Here is a 13425-nt window from a genome sequence, read left to right on the forward strand (position 1 = left end):
CGGTTAAAACAAAGGTTAAGGTTAAAAACAGACAAAATACTTGGAGAGAATATGTTATGTCATAGGAATACATTAAATTACGGCTTTTGTTACTTCTTAATGTTATGTAATAAGAATGTATTTCTGATTTTAGAGACACATTATCGGTAATTTGAATGCTCTATTGTTTAATATAATTAACAATATATAAACACAGTATGTTTAAAATCTAAAATCCATTTATTTATACGGATTTTTTTGGCGAAGTTCATTAAAAACATTTATTATAATAGATATTTTGAATGTTATTGTACGTTAGGAGACAATTACCGTCAACACGATATTTACATAACACGAACATAATGCGGCCCTTCGGCAATCAATGCCGGCATTGTGTTCCTATATTAACTATAAAAATCTGCAATGACTATGCTATTAAAATTAAATACCATTGGAAAACATTTATGGTGTCGTTACGCAACATGTTAGGTAATCATCTAAGCGTAGCAGTTAAGTATAAGGTGACCACACGTTTGTCTTTATTGTAAATTATAGCGAAAATGTATCTAACAAATTATAATTTTACAAATGCATAATAAGATTTTGTCATGGCCATAAATGTATAGATAACATGAGGACAGAAAAAGATCATAGTAATCGAAATGTAATGTTTTACGATGTGATGATTTTTGGTTTTCCACCATTACATATTAAGGCTACGGTTGTTCCTGTTTATTTCACTATTGATTTTCTTGTAAATTTTACTATAGTGTGTTACAAACAGAATGTTTGTGACCCTGTTCCTCCAGGTCTGCGGCAGTTCGTCTCCGGCACATCGTGTCGTTCGAGTTCCCCGACCCACCAGCCTGCATTGTCTCCACTCTACAGAATTTAAAATAGCGATTCTTTTCTAAAAACCTCACAAAACGTGTTTATAATATTCAACTGTTGTGTACGTTACTTGCTCTTTGTTCTTCGCCGTGCCTGTGTACTTTATAGGCCTCTTTGAAAGTTTCTTGAGTGTTTTTTGTGAGTTATTGGCATGTATAATGATACATGCCAATACACCAGACACAATAATGTATTTACAATGTAAGAATACAAACATTTGTTTATAATACAATGCATTACACCTTTGCTTAAAATTGTTTGCACTAATATTAAAGTTACTTTACTAAATTCCTGTCTTCATTTATAGAAGCAATTTTCATTGCAATAGTCGATTTTGTTACGATAAGATTAAACCCAACTGTGCTGCTCTGGCATTAAACGTATCTACGAGATATTGATTTCATTAATATATAGATAAAATTATTTACTTATTGTAACAGTAAAATCTCTTTAAACAGGGAAAGAGTGTTTCTATTTTACCACGACCAAACTATTGTCAGGTTAGAGTAACATCTTGTTAGATTAGCCATTTGTTTTAAACGACAAATTGTTGTTAGTTTTTCGTATTCAGGTGTTGTCAACGTCCTTGTCCCGGTTAATTTGGCAGCTCTTCAATCATTATTAGTTGTTCTAGTTAAAATTCATATTTAACCAACTGAGTCATCTTTACACGACACCTTTAGTATGTATTGTAACTCGTAAACTTTGAATGCACAAGCTTATGATATTCAGACAAATTACTGACACTGTAAATCATGGTTTATTCTTATATCTGTAATAACACTTGATAAACGTTTTTAGTATGCGTGATTTTATTTAGAGTATTTAACTAAATTATTCTGGCTAAAATTTTACAGACTAAAAACAAAGCTACATAGATTTTTTTTTCATGCTATCGTCGAATACCAATAACAAGTTGTAGTTGCTCGAAGCGAATCTTTAACAGTCGAAGGGACAATCCGTGGACACGATAGAAAGTTAAAAATCATTTTAATAAGTACATTTCAAATAGTCTTAGGCTCTTTTCATTTTATTTGTATGGTTTTCCTCTTCCCAAAAGGGTATTTGTTAACAAAGTTGATTGTGAAATACATAAAGAAGTCAGTTTAGATACATGGATGTATAAAGTGCGTGGGTGGATTAAATGAGTCGCGGGTCGAGTGCGCTAGCGTTAGGTGCATCCGATCATGTTTAATTTGAGAGGCTGGCGGCTTATTTACATTGTAAACATGCACCACGTCAAGGTAACATTCAGTATTAATGTTTCTACCCTTGTTATTTGATCAACATTAAAAAATATTTATGGCGGTATAATTTGTTCTGTGTCTTGTCGCGACATCTTGTGGTAAATAGATTTTTTGACTCCTGGTTGTTTCTTGTTTTGGTGGCTACAAACATAGATTTATCAAAATCCTTCTTGATAAACCCAGATTCCTTTGTAAACATGTTGTACAAAGATTGCTCCAAGTGGAAATCTATTGTATCTGCCTGTTTTAGACGCGAAAGATTCGAAACTACATTTAAAGTATCACCATATGTTTGTTTACCGTACAGTAGCGCAATCTCCTAATTTATTCTTTTTTTATGAACTATAATAATTTTGTTTAGTCTGTGGCCGGCCTTAGTCTGTCGGGTCAGACGTCAGACCACCGGTACCGCGTGGCGCGCACTCGAGACTTCGCGTCGCTGACTCCTATCACACCGCTTCCGTATCAACGCACATGTATACATACTTGGGAGTTCCCACTGTATATCATGTATAAAACAATATATCATCTTTTTCATTCCCTTTGAAAAAAACGGGACAACAATATGTTTTAATACAAGCGTTAGAGCAATATCTCAAAGATGCGGGTGTGATTTCACTTCATTCATTGAACCGTTGATTGTTTTAAATATAATTTAATAATACTTAACACTGTCTGGATCAGGAAATAAGTTTAATTCACGCTAGAAATTTTAAAAAGTTGAAAGCGTTCGTAACATTTTTGTATAATCCAAACATAAATCAAATATGAAATAGTTTACGGTTTTACTTTCATTTCTGTAAAGAAAATGCTTGTTACTTCCGGTATTCAAAAACATGATACTCTCTAAACATTGCACCATCTTCCAACAACAAACTTTAATAAGAATTTATTAAATATAATGAGAAAGTAAATCTCTTTCATTAATATTATTTATCGTTAGCCCGCAGGCTTAGACTGTTTGTTTTACAACCAAAAGACGCACAGCTAAATTGATATAATACTATAAATCATCGGGGAATTAGCGGGTGGGTTAAATGAGACAAGATTTAAGTGAATGGGGGTGGGCATGAGTCCCGCAGGTTATGGGAATGGCAAAGGTTATGTGCGCGTGCGCAGCGTCACGCCCGCCATCTGTCGCCTCTGATTGGGATTTACGTCGCTATTGATTTCCAGTCGAGATTATATCCCATTGTGACCGTGACTCAATACTCAGGCATCTATCATCTCATTGAACGAGGAAATGCTAAGCTTGAATTAAGTAATTCTTATTCCAATACCATTTCAGTAAATATTCCTGTGAATAACGATTGAATACTGACTACTAATGATTATTTTCTTAAAATGGACAGAACTTAAAAATATATTTCTTAAGTGTTTTTTTTTTCACAAATATATTTGGTAAGAAATTTAAAAGAAAATATTTCATTTTAAAAATGTCTGTTAGTGTAACTATTAAAATATTTAATAGATACCCTATTATAAATCAAAAGATTTATTAATAGGAGCGGCCCATTCTTCGATCTATTCGTGGTATGCGAATGCAATAGCTGTTCACTAGGTACTAGGTATTTCTATTTTGAATTCTTCATTCGACAAATATAAATATGTTTAGAATAGCTTTTCGGAGAAATTTTAAAAAGATATTGCCGTGCGTGTTATTATATATACATACTTTTATTATCCATAACGGATATAAGTAAGATCCAAAGTTACAATTAATAAAAAGATCGAAATTTGTTTCATCAGCTGGTATACAGCAAACTAATTTAACAACGTATTATTTTGTTCGCAGGCAGAGCTCGTGGATATGAGAGCTGAGTTAGTTCAAGCGCGGGCGGCTGTCGGTAAGTCTCGTTATCTCAACCTAATCCCACATCCCCGGCGCCGTACTGTTTTTGTTTCAAATAACATTAATCTTTTGCGCTTATAAGCTACTGAATTCGGCGATTGTAAATATCTAAGCTTACGTTCTTTGTCAAGACGTAAAAGATTGATGTATATGTTTTTGTTGATTATTCATAATCATTGTTTCCTATGCGAAAATAATCTCACACAGGGCTGTCAAAACATGAATGTCACAGTGTAATTTAATTGTCGTAAACGTTCGCGACAATACCAGATAATAGAATTGATACCTATATTTGGATACAGACAACATTTAACCTGAATGTTTCGGCGAGTTTACACTCGGTTATCTAGAGATTTGTCTGAATGCAAATGAGCTCTTAACTCAAACATTCCGGCGCACCTACTATTAAACTCTAATAGCGGTGTTACTTGTTTTGATGTGATTTAAATAGTTTAGTTAATTTCTTCTCTAACATTTGTTTTAAGACTTACCCTGTTACGGTATTTTCTGACTATCTTTGGAATCTGAAGTAATTTGATAAGAATGTCGGGCAGTTACTTTTAATGTACTTGCTATAAGAACTTGCTTTTAATTTCAAAGTAAATAAAACATTTAAACTAGAACTGACGGTCCGAAGTCGACGCAGATCATTGAAGTTGTATAAAAATAGCTAAAGGTTTGACTTGAGAATTTTTCAGGAACTATCTGCCATCTAACAAGTTGCGGACTAGTTGGCAGCCCTGTATATGTCATTCATTAGTTTAAATTAAACCGATGTCGCGTGTTGCGTCGCGGGCGCAGGCGCTGGTGCAGGCGACGAATGCAACGCGTTTCGTTTAATTATACGTAACGTGTACGCTGAGTTAAAGTTAAATCTGACTCACGATTGAATAACAAATGGAGCGCGTCACACGGGGCTCGTTTGCTCCTTTGTTGTTATTAAGTACACATGTAACATCAATAACTATACTATCAATCGTAATTGTTCTCTATGTCCTGTCTATAATACTACCGAATAATATGAATAATTAACTAGATAAGTAATAGTAAAAATACACAATGATATGTGATCAGCACTCGTGAGATTTTTCCCTGACAAGTTCACTCAAACTTTTGCCCCGTCATCGTTTCGATTTGAAAACTTTTCACAAAAGCTTTATTACATTCTCAGAAGTTCAAAGCGAAACCCTTAGGAATGAGGAATCGACACACAATGCGGGAAACATTGCTATTACCATAGCCTTGTGGCTTTAGGAATAGGAACATTTACAATATTATTGACAATATTTTCAGGTCGCAAGGAGAGTGTGGAAGGTATGGGCATGATGGGGGAGGCGCGGCGGGCGCGAGCGGAGGCGGCGCAGCTGGCTAGGGAGAACGCAACGCTCCGGGACACCGTGCTCGCCTTGCACTCGGAACTCTTCGGAGCCAGGTAATGTACCGCGATACTTGCTGGTGACATTTATTTATTTTATTGTATTGGCAAATCAGATGTCTACACAAAATTGTCACGTACTATTCATTGGGAGTAGAAATTTGAAGTAATATTTGCCTCAATCTCTAAAAAACTACAATATTGAGACCTACAAGATTTATGAATTCAATAGTCTGTTGGGGTAGAATTTGCAGTGTGAAAGTTGTTCCAACTATGCGCTTGATGCAATCTTGGACTAGACAAACTTATTAATTAATTGAAGAGTCGAGTTCTTTTATGTGCAGTTCTCAGTTTACGATGTCTACGTCTCGATGTGATTCAGCTCTAGATGCTTTCTATAGATTAAACTCATGTTACCTTCGTCGTCATTATTTTTAATTAGCTATTAAACGTTATAAGCAATTTTCTACAATATCTCATGCAGTGTTTTGTAAAACTATAAATAAAATGTCATTGGAACTCATAACATTTCTTTAAGCTCAATGCAACTTAATACGTAGATAGGTTTAACAAGAAATATAAAAAATCAAAGTCGCAAACTACGTCTTTTCTTTGTAGGCATGTTTGTTTTTTATCTGACCTTATTTTTTGCATTATGTAGCGGTCAGTCCCTGGTACCAAGGCCCTTGGTTAATGAAGCTTCAAATGATTTATCGCAAAAAATCTAATACTGGAATAAAAAGAACCATTTAAAATTGACTTAATATGCAAATCATTTTATAACTTTTTCTGATTTATAAAAAAATTATGTGTACATTCTCCATGTAAAATACGGAAAGGACTGGAAGTAATACACTGTATTGGTAAACCAATGCAATTACTCGGAGATTTCATTTAAAAAAGATTTTTGGAGTATATTATATTATTTAAGCTTAAATTGAAGATTATAATGAAATAATTTACTTTATTTTCTTTTTAACGATCAGATTGGCTACAAAATACTTGGACAAGGAGTTAGCGGGCAGAATACAGCAGTTGCAGCTGCTCGGCAGGGACATGCGCTCTGAAGTTAGAGACTCACTTTGGGCACAGGTATTACCTCTGTGATCTGTCTGAAGTTGTACCGAGGAGACTGGTTAGGGAGATTCAGTCTCCTAATCAATACAATCTGGTACAATGCGCGTGTAAAAGCGGGCTAACGACCACATCCCAAATCTTAAAATTGCTATTATAATGGTAATTATGTGTGATGTTACGAAAATAGAATTAGTAGATAAGGAGGTGTTTCGTGCTGCGCTAATTTTAATGAATGGAACTTGACGTAATGAATGTTAGTGCGAGAATAATGTTGGATAGGGTCATTGATAGTTGGAAATACTAATTACACATCCATTAAGATTACAGGCATTTTATTATACAGAATAATTCGCTAAAGATAATGTAACTAGTGAAAGAATGACGAGTTTGTAAAAAGTTTAGTGCCATTACCTACTATTTAAGTGTTAAAGTAAACTTGCAGATGGCGGACGTGTCGCTGGAACCGAGATTTCTTTGATCTTGGCTTTCTATGTAATCAATATTTATACATATCTTTGAAAAAAATGATAAAAAAATGTTTATGTTTAGCAAAATTTCCACAAACTTAACCTAATTTACATTTTTTTACACAATAAACACAATCTAAAATTAACACAAACCGTAAGTAAGTCTGACAGCGACGCAGTAATTCATCGGGTGCTGTTTCATCAGCTCATGTGTACGTCAGGTGGAGGCGGAGATCCTGCTGCAGCGGCACAAGACGCTGGTGCGCGTGTGCCGCGGCCTGTCCCCGCGCCCCGCGCGCCCGCGCGCGCCCGCCGCCCGCCCGCGCACCGTGCGCGTGCGCCGCTCGCCGCATCTCGGACTCGGCATATCTGTCACTGTAAGTGTCAACATTATTGAAAAGTTATCATTTTTGTCAATTACATAGCAAACTAAGTATCTTAACTAATGTTAGTGAATAAATGTCACGTCATAAAAAACTTGTCATTTTGCGGAAAATCATACTAATATTATAAATGTAAAAATTTAGGTGAATGGATGGATGTTTGTTACACTTTGTAGCCTAAACGGCTGAACGTATCTGGATGAAATTTGACATAGATGTAGAACATAGTTTGGAAGAACACATAGGCTACTTGCTTTTGTTTTTTTTTAACCACGCGGACGGAGTCGCGGGCGAAAGTTAGTAAAGTAAAAAGTGCGAGTATATATTATGTATGTTTTTTTTTTAAGGAAGATGTTTGTGGTAGCCCTGTGCGTAAAGGATATTGATAGCGACCGCCGGCCGCGGCGACGATACCCGCCGATACGGTGACTTGTGCCATCTCAATAATATATTGCTTCCTGCAAGCTCACATCTCCATTAACATACTAACTGCTATACATCTTATCTAACAATATACAAACATTAATTTATTCATGAATTACATATGCATAAATTATTTCAACTTAATCACCAGTTTGTGTATAATTAGGCAAGTTGTTCAGACGTTAATCGTAAATGTTTAGATTAAATAAATTTGTTAAAAACATGAATATATTATAGCTGTAAGAAGGTGGTCTAATATTGCTAAAAAGTATAGAATCCGTAAAATAAACTTTAGTTTCATTCAAACACGAATGTTTCGTCCGATGAGTGATGATGACGGAAGCCTATCTTTGGTCTCTTTCCCTTTCCACCATTTTGTTATACGAGAAGTGGATTTGACGGTGGAGGACACGCTTAGGAAGGAGAAATATCCTCTCTATGTGTGTTTCCTTCTCCGTTGATTAACGGTAGGCAACGAAGCTACAATTACATTTTATGACAAATAATTTTATTTCATTAAGGTTACAAATAATTTAAAGTCAATTATCTTGGTGTTGATAACAATTTACGGAGTACAACGGCGACATCTAGTGATAAGATGTTATTGTAGTTTAGCAGTTTATCATTGTAATTGTTTATGTATATGGCACACTGCAGGGCGGTCGCGAGCACGGCGTGCCAATCCTGATCTCTGAGCTGGAGGCGGGCGGGCCGGCCGCGCTCACCGGCGAGCTGTACGTCGGCGACGCCATACTCGCCATCAACGACCTCGACCTCACACAGGTGCGCAACTGTCCTTAAACTTACGACTACCTGTTTCCTTTCAGCTTCATCCGCATTATATTTTAAGAATTTTATTATATTATTTACACTTGTAAAAGTTTCTGGTACAAATGTTACGATTTAAATGACAACGAAGGCCTTTAACATTGGATAATAATTACCGTTACAATGGGGGTCTTGCAGCTTTGCTATTGGCTAGTAGTTTTGTCCCTTTAAAAATTAAATAAAACCACATTTTTGAAATGAACTCACTTGACGACAAAAAGTTGTGTAAATGCCATCTAGTGGCTTTATAGGCAAACAATTATATTAGTATATTTGTAGTTTTTTAAGCTAAAATATGAAAAGGTGTTGTGTGTGCAGGCGTGTCATAAGGAGGCGGTGCAGGCGCTGCAGAGTGTGAAGGGCGACTGCGCACTCTGCGTACAGTTCATAGCCACTGACGACGATGACCGCCTCTCTGAGGACAACTACAGGTACTGTTGCTGACCATTTATATGTACCGTGTTCTTTTTGTTAAAACCTTAAACTAGATGGCGCTGTTCTCAACTGTGTATTCTGTGTTTTTTTTTCTTGATATGTCAATTGGTACAATTTTTTATTATAATCCTTGACCAAGTACAAGTTAGTGATGCAAATGCTGACTTAACGAATTGAGGAGAATTTTCTGAGTTTGAAACAATATGGCAAGCCCTGATTGATAATAATGAATATCAATATACTATTGTTCTTAAAATTATTATAAAATCTTCAATGACTTGTAGGCTTTTGAATAAACAATCACGTATTGATAAACATTTTTTTAGTAAAATTAAATATGTCTAGAATTTTTTGTAATTTAAGGTCTATTTAACACTATAGTAATATGACTTATCTTACTTAAAGAATATTGCTTACTATTTTCAACTTTGTGTAAACTAAAAAATAATGATTTTGAATTACTACTTTATGATGTTAGTTACCCATTGTGTCGATTATTCTCAGGTTTCCACTGTACCCCGAGGACGGGGAGGTGTTCTGCGAGGAAGGGGATGGTTCTGGCGCCACGCCCACCGCCCCACGCACACCCGACTATAACAATAGGTAACGTATTTTCTGCACACAATACATAAATCAATATTTAAATTATAAATGCGAAAGTTTAGATAGATGGATGGATGTTTGTTAGAGTTTGCAGCCTAAATAGCTGAACGGATCTCGATGAAATTTTGCATGGATGTAGAGTAATAGACTGGAAGAACACATAGGCTACTTAGCCTTTTTTGAATCTACGTAGACGGAGTCGCGGGCGAATGCTAGTATTTAAATAAATTACTAGCTGTGTGTTTTTGTGTTGGTAGGCCGGAGTCAGTGGCGGGGTCCGGCAGCGAGTGCGGGTCTGAGCGGTGCGGGGCGGGGCGCGGCGCGGGGCGGGGGGCGCGCCACGCAGACTACAGCGCACTCAACAACAACCTCGCCATACTCGACATGGACGACGACAACATCAAGATCGAAGCCAGGCTCGAGGTACTCCACACATTCCTTTTCCTCATTTCCTACTTCCTCTACCAACTATTTGTAATTTTGGTGTTAAACGATAAAAGTTTGTAAATATAACTAACTTGTGTAATTTAATATTCAGATGGTCAGACTAGAGAGTGAGAACGTAGGTGAGCGACGTCGCGGCCCATACCAGGCGGTGTCGGGGGCGTCCCCCGGCGTGTCCCCGCCCCCCTCCCCGCCCCGCGCGCGTCCCTCCCGCACCGCCTCCTCCGCCTCCCCCGCCACGCCCCTTTCCACGCCTGTGCACACAAGACGGCCCTCGCTCAAAAAGAAACGCAAGCCACAGGTATGTCAGTCACTACTTTGAATTCTATAGCCGCACTAGCATAATTTTCAGTGAATAGAAGAATAATTTAGTTTCGCTTGTTTGTTCCAATTTGTAGGGATTGTAGGAAAGGTTTATCTTCAAAATTATGTAATGGCACAGGACTATATCCAGGACTGGCGGACGAAGGGGACATACCGGGCGGTGTCTGGGGACGCGCATTCCTCGGACGAGCCACACGCGACTGTGGAGACTGACCCGCCCGCGCCTCGGCCCCCCGCGCGCCCTCCTCCGCCCGCTACCGCCACCGCCCCCGCCCCCGCTCCTGCCCTCACCCCGCACGCACCGACATTAGCGCCACTCGACACCGCGTCGTTAATTGTAATGACTGACACAGGTGATTATTGTCTCTATTTCTACCACTAAAATACAAGTTGTTTTTATTTTATTAATACTAACTACCAACTTTTCTATAAATTCACAGAAGCTATTCCACGAAGCTCGTATCCGTCTTTAATATCGGAATCTGCCCTGATGCCATCGCCGCCGTCGCCACAATCGCCCCCCACGCCCCCAACGCCGCCCACGCCCCCCACACCGCCCTCCCCGTTGTCGCCAGCCTCGCCTGTGATGCCCCCGCCCCCCGCCCCCAATGACGTCAGACCTGCCAATACTAACGGCGAAGCTAAACTCAGGCGGGAACCGAAAGGATTTCGGTAATGTATTAAAACTTTTGTGCGTTATATACATATAGTCGGGTAATCTGGTGTTCCACATCAAAAGCTTCAGTCACTTGAATGTTTTATACTTATTGAGACGTCGCTACAAAATAACTAATAAGACAGTTTTTAAATGTGTTTGTTAATGGGGTTGGTCGGTACGCGGTGTATTGATTTTTATTATTATTATCCCGCCGTTTATGCATCTTACCTCTACCTAATTATGTTATTTTAAAATAGGAATAATACAATTTTTCTTTAAGTGAAACACCGCGTGTTTCCGCGACTGTACGTTACGATGTGATAGAGTGAACAGTACGCCTAGAAAGTATGACTACAGGATAGGTTCAGCGCGGCGTGTGACGGAGCACGGCCCGCTGGTGAACGGCGGCGTGGAGCGCGGCAAGGCGGCGCGCCTGCTGCCCGGCCGCGGGGACCCCGACTTCGGCACGCCCGTCTGAACACCACACGACATCACACGACACCACACGACACTACACGACACCACACGACACGGGTGAATGTTCAACCTCACCACATACGTCACGATAACGTGCTTGATGTATGACCGTGCAATTAAGAGCCGAGCCTATAACAAATGAACTAGATACAAATTATGACACTAGCGCCGCAGTTTGCTATAGAAGTTACTTCTCTCAAAGCTTCTGAATGCTACAAAATTATTTATTTTTAAATAAGCTAATATATATTTTACCATAAAATATATTTTGCGGTAACACACTTGGATGGATAATTACCGTTGTAGGACGAAAGTTATATTTTTTTGTTCAAACTATTTGACGTTGAAAAAACTAATAATTTTATCCTCAAACTATTTGTCGCTTTTGTGATTTTAGCTTTATTTAGTTAGATCTAAAATTATTGAAATAATTTTGTTTGTCATGTTACCATATATTAAAACGATAATATAAGTCAAATGAGTGACTGCCTACAATAAGACATTATGCGGCTGCCTTTAGATTATTATAATTATTTAGTAATTAAATATTCATCATGATCTGCAGTCTGATAATTGTCGAGGTCAATTTGATGAGTGTACTTAGTGTAACAAATTTTTAGTCGTAAGTTTTACATCTCTATGAAGTATTTATAGCTTTAAATATGTAATCTATGTATGGACTCTACATTCCTCCTGTTGTCTATGGTTTTTAGTTTATTTTTCTATCTATAATAATAGTATGTTGGATTTCGTTTGGTTTTAACTAATATGAGCTATAAATTCGATAAAAGAAATTGTTTCCATTACGTTATTACGATTGTAAGATCTTCCAAATACTTCGTGGTAATGCCATCGTTTTAATTTATGACGGCCTCGAATGCTAAGATTGATATTTGTATGGACATTCCTATTTGGTCCATTGCGTATCGCGTTTTGTTTGTCCTATATAAATATGAAAAGTGAAAAAAATCTTACTAAAAGGAAAATAAACATAAAAAAATATATAGGAATAAAAAACACCTTGTATAGTTTAATTCGCGTTGTTATTTTAATTATTATTAAAATAAATTGTATAATATAATAAAACATGAACCGGTGTAAATGAAAATTATTTCAGTCTGCGCTCTGCCTTGTCAAAAAGAAGCTTAAATATTTACTACAATATGTGTTAATGTTACTGCAATCGAAACCAGTTCTCCTATAGACAACAATTTATTATCGCTTCAATTCACTCTGCCGAGCTCTCCCTACTTCCTTCTTCCTATTTAATCGTCAATTTATATAATTGGACAATGATATAGGAACACGGGAATGGATCGCCACATGTAATAACGCAAAAAACTTGTAATGAATATCTAAACGTAGAATTAATTTCTCAGTTTAAATTATAAACTAGAATAACGATGGACATAGATCTCACTCGAGTATGCAATGTAACGACTCTCGTCAAAGTTAAATATGTACATAAATTTCGAACAGGGTCGGCATAAAACAATGCTGTCGTGTCGCAAATTGCTCGAAGCGACTTCGCCCCCGCGAACTCAGTTTATTACATTAAACGATGACAATCTATTAATAAAAATTCTATTTAAACTAAATCACTAATAGATCGCGCATCGCATGTCCACGCACTATTACAATAATATACAGGTCTAATTGTTGGGATAGGTGTACTAAAAGAAGACCTAACTATTACGAACGAACTTTACTTAACATGAGAACAAAAGCATTATATGAATTTGAGAGTAAAATTTGTCTACAAGCCTTTGTTTACCAAGTTTAGATCTATTAAGACCTAAAATGTGATCAAGTGTGGAGGTAGAGTATGAAAGATTGTTACAGCTAGTCAACGTCATCGCAGAGGTGTTAAACAGTCATCATCTCCCCTGCCTTATCCTACTCCCGTAGGGTCGGCGCACCGGGTTTTCGTCCTCCAAAGCATTCTATCATCCGTCATCTCAG

The 13425-nt window shown here is 37.4% G+C and overlaps 1 protein-coding gene across 2 annotated transcripts in view; it reads left to right on the plus strand.

Annotated features, from left to right (window-relative positions):
• Positions 1 to 13425, plus strand: part of LOC106100154 — a 52851-nt gene that overhangs the window by 37253 nt on the left and 2173 nt on the right. Inside the window, exons 3-14 of one of the 2 annotated variants that reach the window (XM_013278902.1) lie at positions 3913 to 3964; positions 5263 to 5401; positions 6331 to 6436; positions 7110 to 7265; positions 8352 to 8477; positions 8841 to 8953; positions 9462 to 9560; positions 9818 to 9983; positions 10099 to 10305; positions 10447 to 10681; positions 10769 to 11000; positions 11344 to 13336. In XM_013278902.1, coding sequence (XP_013134356.1) covers positions 3913 to 3964; positions 5263 to 5401; positions 6331 to 6436; positions 7110 to 7265; positions 8352 to 8477; positions 8841 to 8953; positions 9462 to 9560; positions 9818 to 9983; positions 10099 to 10305; positions 10447 to 10681; positions 10769 to 11000; positions 11344 to 11464 — 1752 coding nt within the window. In that variant the 3' untranslated portion in view covers positions 11465 to 13336. The remainder of the gene's footprint in view (positions 1 to 3912; positions 3965 to 5262; positions 5402 to 6330; positions 6437 to 7109; positions 7266 to 8351; positions 8478 to 8840; positions 8954 to 9461; positions 9561 to 9817; positions 9984 to 10098; positions 10306 to 10446; positions 10682 to 10768; positions 11001 to 11343; positions 13337 to 13425) is intronic. The other variant, XM_013278903.1, reaches the window with a different exon arrangement.

Source organism: Papilio polytes, unplaced genomic scaffold, assembly GCF_000836215.1.
Source record: "Papilio polytes unplaced genomic scaffold, Ppol_1.0 DF824069.1, whole genome shotgun sequence".
In the NCBI taxonomy this organism is placed as follows: Eukaryota; Metazoa; Arthropoda; class Insecta; order Lepidoptera; family Papilionidae; genus Papilio; species Papilio polytes.